This window comes from Pleurodeles waltl, chromosome 11, assembly GCF_031143425.1.
Source record: "Pleurodeles waltl isolate 20211129_DDA chromosome 11, aPleWal1.hap1.20221129, whole genome shotgun sequence".
Lineage (NCBI taxonomy): Eukaryota > Metazoa > Chordata > Amphibia > Caudata > Salamandridae > Pleurodeles > Pleurodeles waltl.
The window spans coordinates 752,311,548-752,329,430 of record NC_090450.1 but is presented as its reverse complement, the minus strand read 5'-3'; the positions used below and the strand labels follow the sequence as shown (position 1 = coordinate 752,329,430).

General features: G+C 43.1%; 1 protein-coding gene across 2 annotated transcripts in view; it reads left to right on the top strand.

The window, feature by feature from the left end:
• SUDS3 (SDS3 homolog, SIN3A corepressor complex component) overlaps positions 1-17,883 on the top strand; it is a 181,204-nt gene that overhangs the window by 144,995 nt on the left and 18,326 nt on the right. For both annotated transcript variants that reach the window (XM_069214476.1, XM_069214477.1), the window contains exons 10-11: positions 9,104-9,125; positions 11,350-11,452. In XM_069214476.1, the coding sequence (XP_069070577.1) occupies positions 9,104-9,125; positions 11,350-11,452 (125 nt within the window). The remainder of the gene's footprint in view (positions 1-9,103; positions 9,126-11,349; positions 11,453-17,883) is intronic.

Below are 17,883 nucleotides of genomic sequence, written 5' to 3'. Positions count from 1 at the left end.
AAAAAAAAGTAGCCCGGCTCTCCCCCCCCCCCCAAAAACCCCACACCTTAAAAAAAAAAAGAAAAAAATAGCTTGCTTTCTATCCCCCCTCCCACCCCTCACCCCTGCCCCATTTACCTCAGGACTTTACTCTCCTGAACAAAACATGGCTTTTTCTGTGCCTTAACCACGTATGTGCATAGTTTAGCACAGGCGTGGTTAAGGCATAGAAAAAGCCATGCGTTGTTTTGGAAATCATGGTTACGCTTGCGTGGGAAACGTCTGCGTCTTTAAGGACGCGTTGTTAAGGATGTTTCCTAAGTCTGCGTGTTCGGTGGCAAGAGCTACCAGAGGGTGAGCACAGGATAAATCTGATAGAGACTTCTAGCTGCAGATTCCTTACCTTAGAATTCCCTGGTGTCAGGTTTGAATCCGGAATTTTTCCTGCTGAGCAGTACCCTGCGTGCCCCATCGGCTTGTCGTTCGGATCCGCGTGCGTCATCCGGCTTTGCGTGGTGTCATTAGCATCGTTGGAGCCATCTATGACGTCACGGTTGTCGATATACACACCACCTCAGCACATGTACGTCAGCATGTCTTCGAGAAAGACTGAGTTCAAACCGTGTGGTGCATGTCATCTCACCATGTCGGTAACGGATCCACACTGAGTGTTCCGACTGTTGGTCCATGGCTCCGAAGGCCTTAAGGGAGCGATCCCTCAAACTTCTAGCGGCCCGACAGCCGTCTTCCGTTGGCGCGACTCAGAGGCGGTCACGGTCCCGCAGTAGGAGGAGCTCACTGCACTGCTCTCAGATCCCCAAGTCCTCTTCCTCGCATTCAAGGTCATCTGATCACTTCGCCATGCCCGGCGGCCGACGAGGCATCTAGAGAACGTGGAAATTCCGAGCGCAGTTCCGCCGAGCCGTCGCCAGGGTCGACTCTGCGTCTTCCCCCTTTTCCGGGGACCGGAGCGACCCCAGTTCAAATAAAGGAATTTTACGAGGCCATGCGCCTTGTTTTTGAGAGAGCTGCACCTTTGGGTGGGTCTTTGGGCCCTGCGGGGTCAGCAAGGGCCCCATCAGATTCAACGTCGGCCTCAGCGCTGTTGGGGACTCCAGGAACCGATACCGGATCCGGACTGGTGCCAGTCCCTCACAGTCGACCTCCTCCAGCGCCGGGTCTGACATCGACGCTTCCTCCACCAGGAAGAGGGAGCTTCTTATGCTATGGTGGTGCGTAGGCCAGCTAAGGTCTTGGACCTAGACTTGCCCACGGTGCCAGTCAGGACGAATCACCTGACCGAGGTGCTTCAACCGGGGGTGACTACATCAGAGCCGATGTTGCCCTTCAGTGAGGTCCTAACGGACATCCTTCTGGGAACATGGTCCAAACCCAGCACTGGGGCGCCTGTGAATAGGTCAGTCGGCCACCGCCATAGACCCGCTCCGAGCGACCCTAGTTTCCTGACCCAACACCCCTCCCCGGAGAGCTTGGTGGTCCAGGCCTCTACTTCATGTGGTGCCTTCCCTTCTGCTCCTCCGGATAGGGAATCCAAGAGGCTGGATCAGTTTGGAAAGAAAAGGTTTTCTTCCTCTTGCCTGGCAATGAGGTCAGTAAACATCTCTTGCCTACTGGGCTGTTTTTCCCATACTTTATGGGATACGGTGGTACAGGTGCTGCCCCAGGTCCCGAAGGGCGTACGGGACACACTCACCCAGGCTGTCAAGGATGGGAAAGATGCAGCCAAGTTTACTATTCGGTGTAGATTGGACATGACCGACTCGTGGGACGAGCGATTGCATCGACAATGGCCCTACGTCGTCACACCTGACTACGTTCAACTGGCTTTTCGGGGGATGTCCAGTCAAGTTTGATGGACATGCCTTTTGATGGCTCTTGCCTTTTTGGTGAGAAGGCAGACTGCACGCTTGAGAGATTCAAGGATTCTCGAGCTACGGTCAGATCCATAGGCCTTTCAGTGCTAGAATGACAGCAGTCTGTCTTCTGCCTCTTTTGAGGCTTCGGAAGGGGTGTGGTACCACGCCACCCACAACTTAGCCACCGTCCTCAGGCTTCACACCATCCTGGAAGAGGACGTGGTCGTGGTACCATCAGACCCAGAGGGTCTGGCCAGAGGTCGGCCACCACACAGCCCCCCTCTACTGCGCCCAAGCCCTCCTAGTGTGGTTCTGCAGGACCATGTCCGTCCAGTTGGAGGGAAGATTCAATTTCATCTCCCTCACTGGCATTCCATCACAATGGACAAATGGGTCTTACAGATCATACTGAAGAGCTATTCCCTCCCCTTCCAGTCTTTTCCTCCCTCTATCCCTCCGACAAAAGAACGGCTGATGGAGGACCATTTGGTTTTGCACCGCGAGGAAGTTTCGGCTCTCTTGGCCAAGGGAGCCATAGAAAGGGCCCCGATATCAGAAGTAGGCAGTGGTTGTTATTCCCGCTACTTTCTGATTCCCAGAAAGAACAAGGGCCTTCGTCCTATCTTGGATTTAAAGGACGTCAATCTCTTTATCAAGAAGGAGAAATTCAAGATGCTCAATCTTGCTCAGGTCTTGTCTGCCCTAGATCAACGAGACTGGATGGTAGCATTGGGCTTGCAGGATGTGTATTTTCATATCCCCATCCTTCCAGCCCACAGGCGTTACCTGAGGTTCAAGGTGTGCCACAAGCACTTTCAGTTTACCGTGCTCCCTTTCGGTCTCAACCAGTGCCCCTCGTGTGTTCACGAAGGTGATGGCGGTGGTGGCAGCTCATCTGCCAGGTCAGGGGTTTCAGTCTTCCCCTACCTTGACGAATGGATGTTGAAGGCTCCCACGCCCCAGGCTCTCTCCACCCATCTCCAGACAATGGCAAACCTCCTGCACTCGCTGGGGTTCACTATCAATGTGCCGAAGTCACAACTGACTCCCTCCTAGAAGCTCACTTTTATCGGAGCTGATCTGGGCACAGTGCAGTATCGGACCTATCCTCCCGAGCAGCGAGTCCAGGATATTCAGGTTAGGATTCCGATTTTTCAGCCTCTATCCTGGATTTCGGTGCGACAGACTCTGAGGCTGTTGGGACTCATGGCTTCCTGCATCCTATTGGTCAAGCATGCCAGATGGCAAATGAGGGCTCTGCAGTGGGACCTGAAGTTCTAATGGGCACAGCATCAGAGAAATCTTACCGACGTAGTTCAGATCTCGGAAGGAACTGCAAAGGATCTGCAGTGGTGGTTAGTGAATGCGATTGGGTCAAAGGCAGACTTCTCTCCCTTCCACAACCAGATATCACAGTAGTGACAGATGCATCACTTCTGGGATGGGGCGGCCATCTGGGAGAGGTGGAGATCAGAGGTCACTGGTCTCCGGCGGAATCAGGGCTCCATATCAACTTGTCGGAGCTTCGGGCGATCCGACTAGCATTAAAGGCATTTCTTCCTGTTGGGAAAGGGAAGGTAGTGCAGGTGTTCACGGACAGCACTACCGCAGTGTGGTACTGCAACAAGCAGGGCAGTGTGGGGTCGTGGACCCTTTGTCAAGAGGCTCTGCATCTCTGGACATGGCTGGAACAGCAGGTCATAACCCTGATGGTTCAACACCTGGCAGGTTCTCTGAATACCAGGGCGGACGAGCTCAGCCGTAGATGCTTAGCGGATCACAAATGGTATCTCCATCCGGAGGTGGTGCAAGGACTCTTTCAGCTGGGCGTAGAGCATTGGTTAGATCTGTTCGCCTCCATACAGAACGCGCAATGTCAGCAGTTCTGTGCGTTGGAGTTTCCAAAGGGGCTATCGCTAGGCAACTCTTCATCATTAGTGGAGTTCAGGCTTCCTGTACGCTTTTCCGCCCATACCACTTCTGCCCAGAGTTCTCAAGAAAATCAAGAACGACTGGGCCCAAGTAATCTAGTGGCTCCAGATTGGGCACGGAGGGTCTGGTATCAAACTTCTCAGAATGAGCATGAGTCCTCCAATCAGGTTGCCTCTTCAGGAGGATTTTTGAAAGGGCTTGTGCATATGTTTCCACCTGTGCCTTTTGTCATGCCCCAGTGGGATCTTAATCTTGTTCTTACTTTCCTGATGTGTGCTCCTTTTGAGCCCTTACATAACTGTCCTTTCCGGTTGCTCACTATTAAAACAGCCTTTTTAGTGGCAATTACAACTGCCAGGAGAGTGAGCTAGCTGCAAGCTTTAACATCAAAACCGCCGTATCTCACAATATATCCTGACAAAGTAGTATTAAGAACTTGTGCCTCTTTCCTCCCTAAGGTGGTGACCCCTTTCCATCTGGGTCAAAATATCACCCTGCCCACCTTCTTTGCGCCACCGCATCCCTCTTAGGAAGAGGAGTCTCTCCATCGGCTGAACCCAGAAAGAGCGTTATCGTTCTACCTTGACCACACAAAAGAGTTCTGGGTGGACGACCAACTCTTTGTGGGGTGTGTTGGTGCAAAGAAGGGTCAGCAATACAGAAACGGTCACTTTCGCGCTGGGTTGTTCTCTGTATAAAGATTTGCTATGCTTTGGCCAAGAAGCAGCCTCCAGAGGACTTGAGGGCTCCCTCTACCAGAGGAAAAGCTGCTACAACTGCGTTAGCTCGTGGCGTGCCGGGGCTTGACATCTGCCTAGCGCCAACGTGGGCTTCCTTGCATACATTTGCGGGACACTACTGCCTGGATAGCCAGGTGAGAAGAGAGGGGCATTTTTCCTGCTCGGTCCTGCAGGACTTCCTGGTATGGAATATATCCTCAAGACCCACCACCAGGAATTATAGCTTGGGTATCTATTCTAAGGTAAGGAATCTGCACAACTCTCTATCAGGTGAACAAGTTACTTACCTTCAGTAATGAATTATCTGGTAGAGACTCTATCTAGCTGCAGATTCCTTACACCCACCCAAACCTCCCCTCTCTGCGGATATATATATATTTATGTATATATGTTTTTGGTATTTTTGCCTTTCTTAAAGGCATGTATTTTTTTTTTCAAACAATCAAGTGAATAAACTAAATACTGTTGGTTCTTCCATGACTCTGCGCTTCTGGCGTGGAAAGTTGTGGGAAAATAACTGACATACACGTGCCGAGGTAGTGTCTATATAGACAACTGTGACGTCATAGACCGCTCCAACGACGCTGACGACACCACACGGAGCCGGACGATGCACGCAGATCCAAACGATGCCACCCGACGGTGCATGCAGGATGCTGCTCAGCAGAAAAATACCGGATTCGAAGCTGACGCTAGGGAATTCTAAGGTAAGGAATCTGCAGCTAGATCGAGTCTCTACCAGATAATTTGTTACCGAAGGTAAGTAACTTGTTCTTTAGGATGCATAGAGACTTACCCTGACTAGGATTGTGGTCCCCATGTTGACAAGGTTGTATACCTCTGGCAACTAGAGACCCAATTTCTAACAAATCTCACTAATATTTATCAGAAAATTGGGATTTCTGTATTAAGTCCATCGTGCAGATACGTCAAGGCATATTTTTTGTGTACCAGGGTTGCTCACTCAGTAAATTTCTGTACTCTCTTCATAGAGCTGAAGTCTTTGTGGGTTATTGCAGATGTTGTTCATCAGAAATATTACTCTATTGTAAATATTTGTGCCGTTCTGTACCTTGCTGCATTACATTTTGTTACTCTTCTTCGCTCTTTCTTCAGTTGTATGAGATGTTACTTCCTTATAAGGATTTTAATCCAACACATTACTCTGGACAAATACCAGAGTGAATGTACAGTGTCCTATTCGGCCCTGGGTTTCGCCTTAAATCTTCTTCTCTGTCAAATGACCTTAGTACCTCTTATCCCATATAGTTGAATAGTTCTATTGTAGTTGTTCTATAGAAGTAAACGCTGGATATATGTTTCTTTGAACTGTTTTCAGGGGATTCTTCATGACTCACTTGGTCTCAATGCAAAACCTCCTGGCTCCCCTTTTATGCCACAAACTTTTGTGTTCAATGACTATGCCATTACCCCTGCGGATCAGATGCAGGTATCTTTTAGAAACCAGAACGATGCTTAGGAGTTGAAAACATGGCATGCCAGTGAAATCCTTATTGTTTCTAGAAAATAACAAGAGTTGTGAGGGAGTGTATACATACTTAGGGAGACGTCTACCTCATCAGAATGTTTGATTATGGGGAGACTAAAACGCCTCAATGGCGCCTGCAGAAGCAGTAGTTAAGGGACATAAAATAAACCATGCTTGTCTAAAGAGCTGAGCACAAGCATGCTATCAAGGCCAGTGTGAAATAAGCCCATCCTGTTTCTAGTAGTAAAAAAACATGTTAGTAACTTAGCACTCTAAAACATGGAAGTTGCGCCTGTTCTTACCATCCTTCAAATTACCGCATGGTGTTACCTGCATCAAGTTGGAGAAAAATGTTATTGGGTTTGCTGTCAAGAGCTAAATGCTTGGTGCCAGCATGATAATATAGTCAAGGTGTGCGGGAAAGTCCAGAACGTGTTTGCGGGCCGCAAAATAAATTAAACAGACCAACTTCTTCTATGCATTCTAGCTCGGATGATGTTGGGGTCCTCTCGGTCACAAAAGACCCAGTCATTGATGGGTAGAACATGACTCGCTCAGTAGTATAATTTGATATCTGCCAGTCCCAGCCCACCGCCATAGAGGACAGCACAGATCTTCAGAATGCAATCCGAGCTGCTTATAGGCCCATTAGAACGATGTTATCACTGATTGTACCGATTGAAAAAGGAATTCGGCATTTCATAAGGCATGTTTTGGAGAACCTATTAACTTGCGCGGGAGCACAATCAATTTAAACAGTGCTACTCTACCTGCTACAGTCGGGGATAGGATGCTCCATTTTCCTTTTGAATTGTGAGAGTAAGGATGCTATATTCAGCTCTTATGCCCTCTTCTTGCTCTGCATAATGCACATTCCCAGTTACGTAAAGTAGTTCTCCACCCATTGTAATTTGACCAGTGTTCTGATTTCATTATAGTCATCAGTTATAGGAGATATGCTGATTTGGAGCAATCAGCAGTCAGGCCTGAGGCTTGTTCATAAATCTGGTGCATTTGTGTTAATCAAAGGATCGATTTTTCTGGTTTGCAAGTGTGTGGTTTGATGTATAGAAGGATGTCAAATGCATAAAAGGAAATTCTAACATCTTGCATCGTTGCCCAGTATAATCTGTGTATGAACACCTATGATGGATACCTCTACACGTGAGTAATCTCCAGGTGAAAAAACCCCCAGGCGTCAGACTAGGTCTGAAAAACTGCAACGCAACAAGGTTGCCAGTAGAGGGCACTGGACTCGGGCTTCACCGAAAGTGACATCAGGCGACGCCATTAAGCCCATAAAGTATATATTCCATCCCCACCAGTACTACCCATAGATGAACATTCGCTCAGTGATACTGTGATACTTTCTTTTAATGGTTATAACAATACCCAGTATATCTGGGTTCTTTAAGTGGTTATGTTTATTGCTTTTTTATAGCACATGATTACCTGGAAAGTGTTCTGAGGTTGGGAGGGGCTAACTTCAGAAGTTCACAAGCTAATGAAAGTTAAGAAGTAAAAATCCACTTAACATCCTGAATGCTTTCCCAAATGAAAGGAGCTAATCTTGCGCATCATACTTCTCTGGAAGGTAGTTTATTCTTGACTTTTTGGGGTTTCAAATTCTCCAATTTTTAAGTTCCTGTAGCGATCCCCTCCCAATCCTAGTCACTCTTAAGACACCTGATGGGCACCTTGAGCCCTGTGAGGATGCAGAAATCTGCAGACTAGCTCAACATCAAGCTTGTACATACAATATTTGTAGGCTGAACTGACTGGTTTAGAAGTATTAATGATAACCTTTATTTGCATCCCTACCCGTTTTCAAAAGGGCACTGATGTGCTACGGTCCTTAGGGACTGGCATTTTCCTTTTCAGCATTACAAACGCCCCTCCTCCCAGTTTTGTTTTGTCCCAACTCTATTCACAGAAAATATTTCCTCTTGTTCTGGATACAACGATTAGGGTATCCGTTATGGTCTTACTGGTAACTGGATGCCTATGCTGGCAGCCATGTACTTGTCCACTCCAGCCTGCACAAATCTTTGAGCTTGTGCTCCTGGACACATAAAAGGTCCATCATCCTGCTCAGTCAACTCTTCTATCTAAAAATGAGACTGTGCCCTATTAAACTCCATGTTTTATCAGATCTTGTTATAAATGACATTTTTATGCAATTATTGGTCGTGGTAGAGGAGGAGCATACCTTCACCATTACCCTCTTACAAGGGCATGTCTCGGAATCCTCACTCAGCTGAGGCTGTTGTCTGCCTTTATACTTTACTGTTTTCTTAATCATTCATGGTATAGTTATCACTGTCTTTTCCTCTATGCTTCTTTACACTGGATCAAAAATGCACTCACAAGATTGATCTGGCTTAGTTCTGAATTTTTCTACGAAACTAGACAAGCAGTTCTAATATTTTCTAAGTCTTATCACCATCTGCATTTTCCTGGTGAGCTAGATTTTTACCTTCTATCAACCTGTAGGTCATGTGTTGCACTTCTCACAGCTACGACAGTCAGCGGGTGCCTCTTCCTCAGGTGTCCATTTTAATGCCACAGTACCCAAGGCAGCAGTATTTCATTCTTACAAAGTGTCATTAATAAAACTATCTGTTGGGTAGCTAGCCCTGCTGGCTACTCTCTCTTTTTTGTCTTTTCTGTAAGCATTCCTGTCAGGGTCATAGTTGTAGAACAGATACTCTGTTGAACCCGTGATCTTTGGTCTTTTTCTGAAACCCTGGTAGCCACCTTCTCAATGACTCACCTTTAGTTACTTATGATAATAATCGTTGAGGGTACTTAACTAAAGAGCTTGATAAAGATGTTTGCCTCAGTTACTCTGCTACTCCCAATACACAGATTAATCGAGAGGTCATATTATTTTCTGCTATTTTGCTGCTGACAAATTAGCTGATGCTGAAATAATAAGGTTCAGGGGACATAATGAGCCAGTGTGACACAGGAGGGCAGTGGCAGCATCTTAAAATGTTAACATATATATACGATTTACTAATCTTATTGCGTAATTGATTTTAGAATCTCATGATTGTTGCTTTTGTTCCCCCCCTTGTTTCCAGGTCAAGTCCCCAAAAAGACCAGGTACGTTTGCAAAATAAACCTGTTTTCCGCAAGAATAATCTATTGCATTGTATTAAGGTGCAGCAGTGTGTTGTTACTCAGTTGCAGTACCTGACTAAATACATTTTTAATGGAAAGGCAACAGTAAAAGTTTCCACTTAGTCATTGCAAAATCAATTGATGTAATACATTTATTTTCCAATGTATCTTAGAGTACACCTTGATTGATGATTTAATTTCCTAGTTTTAATGTATTGTCAGCAGTGAAATGTGTTTGTTCTTGTCTGTTGGCCTACTACTATCCGTGGCGCCGTTGATGTTCAGTACAAGGTATCACAGAAAAACTTTACACTTCACACTATTTAAAAAAGTAACCAACATCTTGCAGGCCACGGCCACTGAAGTGAATGGACACCTAAAGGTTTGAATGGTTGCTTTTGTTAAAATGTCCCTTTGTGAGAACACGGCTGGGTGTTTAAAAAAGCATCTTCTTGACACCGATTTGACTTATGAAAACAGTTTGAGGTACTATCCATTCCTTCATTTTTGTTGTTACATTTCTAACAACTATAAGTCATACATGTTGAAAAATAACTCTCTAATTACCCTTTTACATTCAATCCACTATGAAATAGGTTTGTTTTCCTATTTGATTGTAATATGCCTATGATGCATGGTTGCTGTGACTATCACAATCTTTATTAGATCTATACGAACATAAACGACTAGCTAATTAACTATACCCACTGATTCCCATAGCAAAGGAGCTGTGACCATCTCTTATCCCATGGCACCCTCTTTGCTCCATTTTTCTGGATCACAAGCCTGTTCGTATTGTGAATAGGGTAGGAGAGGTATAATTCTTTTTGGTCAATAATTGCTTACAGTTTTGTGTTTATTTTAGTAAATCTAAGTTGTTAAAAGATTAGAAAAAGGTTTAGAAAAAAGCCACACCATTTTTACAGGAATGACAAAAACTCCATGCCTACATTTGTATATAGTTTTAACAAAACCATGCTAAGGTTAAAGGGGACACTTTTTCAAGTTTTTTTGTTTAAAGCATGATAAATTGTAATTAAGTCTAGAATTTTAAAATTATGATATAAACTTAAAAAATGTTTAGGCCTGAGGTATCAAACAGTGCCATCTCTAGGGGGAAAATGGGGTGGTGACTTAAGTGGTGGAACTCCCATTTTCATCAGCACATTCTAGATATTGCTTAGAAAATGGAAGGATTTTACATCTTTTTTGTCCCACAGTAAGGGTACCATTGGTGGCAGTCCCTTGGTTGTGGTGGAAATCACCTTTATTAGAACTCAGTGAGGTGCAACTGTTTTGTTCTGATATGGCCGCTTTCCATCTGTTTAAAACAAAAAAAAAAATGTGTTCCCTTTCTATGCCTACTAATGCTGTTATGCTCATTTGACAAATAGCCATTGTGGATTGGAATCTCTTCCGTTTTAGTAGTATGGCAGTCCAGACACTGGCATTCGGGCCAATGAGACTTGCCAAGTTGAAGCAGGACAAAATGCCTTGAGGAACTGACTGAATTCCAGCCTACATAAAGCTCAGATGAGTGGGCACTGGCAGAAAGCTTATTCTGGCAGTGATCCCCTCAGGCTTTACAGCTACTTAGGCAGTATACTCACTTCTCCTTGTAACAATGACTGGCCTCCTACATATATTATGGAAATGATATAAGGACTGTCAATACAAGAAGTACTATGTCGAGTGCTCTATTGCCCACCATTGACCTTAGGGTACAGTATATGGCTGCTTGCCTAGGTCACATTTAAGAGCCCCATACCAGCTGTAGCTCTTACATGGTTGCTGAACACTTTTAAGAGTTATGTTTAATCGAAAAGGCTGTATTTAAATTTACTTTATTAGATTGCCATTAATTCAAATATTTCACTTTGAATCTTTAGTATAAAAAATAAGCACTCTTCTGAAAATGTCAGTTCCCTGACCCATTCTTTTAGCTTTATTCTGGAGTGAAAAACCTTTGATAAACAGTTGCCAAAAAAAGACAGCATACATATGGTTTTGGAGAAAGGCCTTCTGTTTCACTTTTCATTCTTTACAAATTAGCACCAGTAACTGAAAGCACTAATTGTCTAAGTAGGAACTTAAGATTTTTCAATTGTATTTGCTGATTTTGACTGATTGTGTGCTTTGTGCATATGTGTTTTTGCTGCAGTTTAATGGTTAATTTTCATGTTCATATTCTTCTCTGATCTATCAGTGTCTCCTTCCTCTCCTGAGCATCCTCCATCCACCCCTGTTGAGCCACGGGTATACTATGAAGCTAGAATAGAGGAGGGAAAGCTCTACTATGAAAAAAGATGGTAAGCTGTTAAGAAAATGCCATCTTATCTATTTCAAGGTTAAGAATGTTGTTAATTTCGGTGTTGAATTCATTGCATTTTGATGTTTTCTTAAACTTTTATATTTTTGGAAAAGAGAAAGCAAACAGTAAATGCATACTGGAGAGACATAAAAAATGAAACACACAATATGCATCGTTGTTATGTCCCCAAGGTTCTCCATCATGGGATATATTTTCAATACTAAAATATATCTGAACATTTACAGTGCTGTAATATGTCTCAATATTACGGAAAACTGATGTTCTGCAGCATGAATCATTTCTGGTTTCACATGCTGTGCATTTTCCACCATCTTGTGTTTGGGTCCATTATGCTGCTTTTGCTGCCTTTGGCGTCTTTTGTTCTTCTTTTGTGCTTTTTTTTTTTTTTTTTGGGGGGGTGGGCGGGGGAGTCGGGGAGTTGTCATCGATGTCGATCATTTGGCTATAGGCCCCACGTTGATGACGTCAGATGGAGCTCCTGGAATCCTCTGTAGGTATTAGCCATCTTAAGATTTTTTTTTTCCACCTCTGGGTCTGGATGCACTTACACGAGCTGTGGGTCGATGGTCAAGAAGGAAGGTTTTTTTCTTGACGGATAAAGCACCAAAAGGAAGACCGACAGGAAGAAGAACAACAACTCCAACAGCCAAGGAAAGGCAACGAAAAGCACAAGGGTGCTTGAAAAAACACTAGAGGATGTTGTTTCCCCAGGAGAACACACATGGCGGGGGCACGCTACTCCACAGCTGAGTCTCAAGAGACCGATCGATTAGAGCAAAGGTTATAATACTGTAGATTCATATGCGCCGACCCTCCTCCTCAGAAGTTGGCAATGATAGCATGTGTTTTTTTTACTTTTCTCACACTTTATTTTTCAATACCCTTTAATGCACTTCACTTTAGGCTTACTGTACACTCTACTTTTACCTCTTATCCGCTGAGTGGAAAACAATTGGGAGTGGAGTCGGTGATCATCTGCATTGTGAATTAAGGGATGGGTCTATTGTGAGGTTATTTTAGTGAGCTTTTTATGGGCACGTTATTTTAGCCGTTGGCCTGCCGCTCGTGCCCTTTAGCCTAATAATTTATTAATTTAAATTTCTGAGCAGAAGCTTCATTCTGCGGTGATGTTTCATTTTTTATCTCATAGACTTTTAGCCTAGGAATTGTTTTCATTCTTCTCAGTAGGACATTCTCGCTCTGCACCCTGCTTAAAGCTGTACTAGATATTGTTGTCAGTACAAAGTAGGAACACCACAATCTTTGCCACTTCACAGGAAACATATGTGTTCTTACGTTAGGACAGTTTCACAGAACACTATCTGTTTTATTATAAAACATCTCTCTGCCCCCTATATGTTAGAGAGAGGGTTACAACCAGAAAACTGCCAATGCATGCTGTCGCTTCACTGCAGCTGTCTGCTGAGACTTGACGTCTTTTTAGCGTCTACCCGGGAGAGGACTCCCAGTAGGCCAACAACCCTCTTTGCTACTACCATATCCGGGTATGGGGAATGGTGTCTTCCTAGGCATCCTAACAGGCAGATTAGGCCTAACACTGCTGTGCTCTAGTAGAACCTTAGTGGCATAGGTAGGAATTCCAACCCTTAGCTTCTGTTTGTCTTTGCATGTGTGAGACGAATGTAACTGAGAGAAAAAACTGAGATCGGTTACACCACAATTTCCCTGAAAAGTCAGAATGCCATGCGTGCGGCTGCCACAATTCACCACCACTTTTAGATGCTGGTGAGTTACTGCTACTGGGCTGGAAGGTTTGGGCCGACAGTTGTCTTGTGGTGTGGAGTTGGACTCAGATCCCCACAACCTGGTGGTGCTGCCACCCAAATCCAGCAGTCTCATTGGTACAATGAGAGCCCACACGACAAGTCCCCTCACTTAAGAAACATGACTAGAAACGTTTTTGAAGAAAAAGTCGTAATGTCTTAGTGGAGGTGGCCCTAAGGTAAATGTTTTTTTCCTGTCCCTGCAAAGGAGAAGGTTAGTAACAGTGAGATTCCTTTCTGTGTCTGTCTTTCAGCCTCATAATTGCTTTGTCTTGATATATGTCAGTATTCTCAGTGGTTTGAGAATCTGAAAGACAAAGCACACCAAATGTATATTCATCTGTTCAGGAGTTGCCACCACACGAAAGGCATAGTGTGCAGGTTGGGGTTGGGTGCATTTGGAAGGACCAACCACTGCTGCGCACTGCCAAAGGCCATGTGTGTCGGTGGTTGAATCAACATGTGGTAATTAGATATTACTTTATAGCAACAAAAAAAAAAAACATAGAAATTCGCTGAAAAAAACAAAAGTTACAGGGACGTTCTAGCTAGGTTGACATTTTACCCATACATAACCATAGAAACTCAGCAGTTATAGTTATACTTATACTTATCAGAAGAAACTATAACTCAAGCTGCTAAGTACCTTTAGGCCACAAGTTACAGTTTCCTAACCTAAGTATAACTATAACTGCTGAATGTATATGGTTTTGTATGGTTATAACATCTCTGTAACCTTTGGTTTGTCAGTGAAAAAACCATAGGTTACAGATCAGACAAAAATAAAAAAAGATAACAAAAATAAAAAATGTGCTTAATCATTTTAAAGCCCCTGGGTGTGCCAAGTCCCAGGGGCATTGTTTATTTTACTGCAGGGGGCCCACCTGGCCCCCCTACAGCCCTGGGGACCGCCACCTCCCCATGGCTTTTTTAATTTGTTACGGTGCGGGGCACCTGGACCCCACGTACCCCTGGGGACCGCCACCTCCCTAGGGCATTAATCAAAGTTAATACGGGGCCACCACCTGCCCAAGGGCATTGATCATAGTGTGCCTTAAGGTAACTAGAACTCGCGTTCTCACCATGCACTGCTAATTACCCCATGAATTACAGCACTCATGACATCTTTGATAACATCATTGAAAATGTCACTGAAACATCTGCAGTAAAGTTATTGATCAGATAACTGTGCATGGTGGGGAAGCAACTTATAGTTACCTTCGGGCACAAGTTATAGCTAATTGCGATAACTCTAACTGATTAATTTCTATGGTTTGATAGTTTTCAAATGTGAGCCTACCTGCAATGATTCTGTAACCTTTGGGTTTTTTAAAGTGAATTTCTATGTTTTTTAATTTTATTTTCTAACTTTAACGTCCTTGTAACCTTTAGTTTTTTCAGCGAAAATATAATATATATATATATATATATATATATATATATATATATATATATATATATATATATACATATATACATATATATATACATATCCTCATTCACTGCAGTGTTTCTCCCATCAAAATCACCACACCACGATCAGAGGTTCATAAATCAAAGAGCTCGGGCACAGCAGACTGTTGTTACATATCTTCTTTATTCTTTTTCAGTCATGGTTAATGCTTCCAACACAAACAGGATGCCAACACGTTTTCCCTTACATCTTCAACTGGAGAACCCATCTCCCCTCACCACAGTGATTTAAAACTGGTCCCTTGTCAATTGCACTTCCCCTACCATCTAAACATTAGACTGCTGCAACATAACAGTTCTCAGTCCTTCTTCATTGCCATGACAGTATACTCAAGTTGTGAAAGCAATCTCACACACTGCAGTATTACTACTGTAGCTATGACCTATGTTACATTATCATTAATTTTCAAACCCTTGATAAGAAATGCATTTTTGTTTGTAAAAATACGTATGTTAGAGTAATTAACAATTTCACATTTGCCACAGCTCTCAATCCTGGTCGTAGGGAGTACAAAGCTTTGATGCTTGTTATCTAAGCTACAATCTTTCCGCATGTTTCGTCATTTCTAAAACATAATGATATGGATAGTCTCATAGTTTGTAAAAAGTGCATGAAGTTATTAATACCTAACTTAACAATATCTAAAACATGTTCGGAAGAGTGCAGCGTACCTGACTTAATATTACCAAAGCAAGTTCAGAAAAGTGCAAAGTGCCAATATACTTAATTGTTCTCCAAACAAGCAATTACATTGTTCAAAGGTTTTAATGTGACTAGATAAAACATTGATCGAATTATTATTAAAATGCTTTGTGCTAAAATCCAATGAGGCAACAAAATTACATCCTGTTGTTTACATGATTGGCAGCCTGCAAGTAAGATAAATAGGAAACCCACCAGGCTCATTTAAAGAGATACCTGACACAATCAAATGCAACATTACTATTAAGAATATGCTTATTCCAGCAACTAAAGTGCTATGTGATGAAATTCTGCAGTTGGCTCTTACTCCATGTTCAAATCTCCTAAGATGTTGTCATACCTGTTGCTCATACTGATAGTGTTCAATAAGTTGAATTGCATCTATCACACTGTTTAATTTCCCAATCACCAACTTAATATAGGTATCTAATACCGGAATAACAAGATGTCAGATGTAGAGTATCACACGTAATATCTAAAAAGCAAAGTGCTATGTGCTAAAGCGCTTCAGATGTTAGTCCATTTGTGGTCTCCCACAGTCTGGGACCACAATATTGCACATATTGATAAATTTATAAACAGCAACTCATTAATTAGAGTATACGCAAATAGCTAAAGTGCTGTGTGTAAAGAAGTCCCTGTTTTCATTCTCTGACCTCTATTCTATCTCATGGTTTGGGCCAGCAGTGTGATGCTTATCAAAAGTTCATGTCCAATTAATTGGACAAGGTCTCATAAATAACCAGCCCCTCCACTGCAAGGTCCGGGGAGAAATCTACCACTGAAAATGCTATGTGCAAATTGCCTCTAAAAAATGTCTAAAACCGAGCATAGTTAGTAATCAACAATACACTATCACAGCAGTCAAAGACCACATCAAAATGCGTTTCCTTCAATTCCTCAAGTGCAAACATGACAAGACCATAACTAAAAAGCAAATTCTAGGCATCATCCACATAACAATTATGTTTGCAAGATCTGGATCGAGAGTCATAGTGGCCACATTGTAATAGGCACAATGATGTACCCTCATATGGCAAGATTGATGTTCCTATTGGTACTCATAATCCATCTTCATGCCAATGAGAACAATCACCACAATGTAATATAACCATGGGATCACATAGCCTAACCCACAGCTATACCACAAGGTGTTGACAGGTTACGTAACAATGTTCCCCTGCTAAATGTTAACATGTAGCTCAGCATGAAGATTGTGGCCCCATGGTTTTTTAGATCCCAGTAGAATGATCATCTTTGATTCATTTCTATGCATTTAAAGCTCACAATCGCCCCCCCGCCCCGTGAATGAGTTCTAATATGTTTGATGCCATAGTAGCACAAACCACTGGGATTACCTTGGTGCACCTCCCACATATGCTTGGCCATTGGATAGTTTCTGTCCTGATTCCTAATGGCCCTCAGATGCTGCAAAATTTTAACTATGATTTTGCGGATGGTGCTTCCAACGTATGTAATGTGGCATTCCCACTCAAGGACATATATCACCTATTCGGTGTCACAAGTAATCCTTTCAGTTTTTGAACAAGATCTACTTTTAAAACTTTCAAACGTTTTCTTATGTAAGACATGTATGCAGGCTTTACAATGGTCACATTTCCAAAAATCCAGATTCTTCTTGGGCTGCCAGTTCCTGCTATCATTGTTGTTAAACGTGCTTCTAGTTAGACTATCTCCCAGCGATTTGGCCTTAATGAAAATAATCTGGGGCTGTTGTCCTATCGTCATATTGTTGTGTTCATCATGCTGAAAATCATGCAGTTCAGTTTTAGGATAGATCTTAGCACTTCTTGCTCGCCATTATATTCCAGAAAGAACTGAATCTGGGATTCACTGTTACTTTCATCTGTTGTAGTGACTGGCCTCTGTGACTTTATCTGTGGATTGCTGTATAGCAATTCATCCCTGGTTCAGGTTCTTACTTGCTGATAGGCTTCAGTCAGAATATTGTCAGAATATCCTCTTTCTACAAACCGCTTGACCCTAGTCTTAGCTTCTATTTCAAATACCATGTTAGTGGAACAAATCCTACGAGATCATAACAGTTGGCTATACAGAGTACTCCATTTAAGAGCTTTGGGATGTCCACTATTACCATGACCACCTCATTATCTACATCCAGACGTACGAGGAAGTCAATCCTGCTCTTACTCAGTTTCCCTGCAAGCTTGATGTTGAACGCATTGTGATTTAATTTGTCGTTGTATTCCTCCAGGAGAGATTCTTCCCATCCCATTTCACAAAGAGGTCATCGATAAATGCACCCAAAGCACAATCTTTTTCATAAAGTGGGTATAGTTGTCAGATCATGCTACCTCCTTCTCCCACCATCCTATGTACAGTTTTGCCTATTTGGGATTCTCTCCTTTATATCTGGTTATTGCTGATCTTGTGGAGTCTAATTGCTCAAGGCTGATGTTGGTTTCA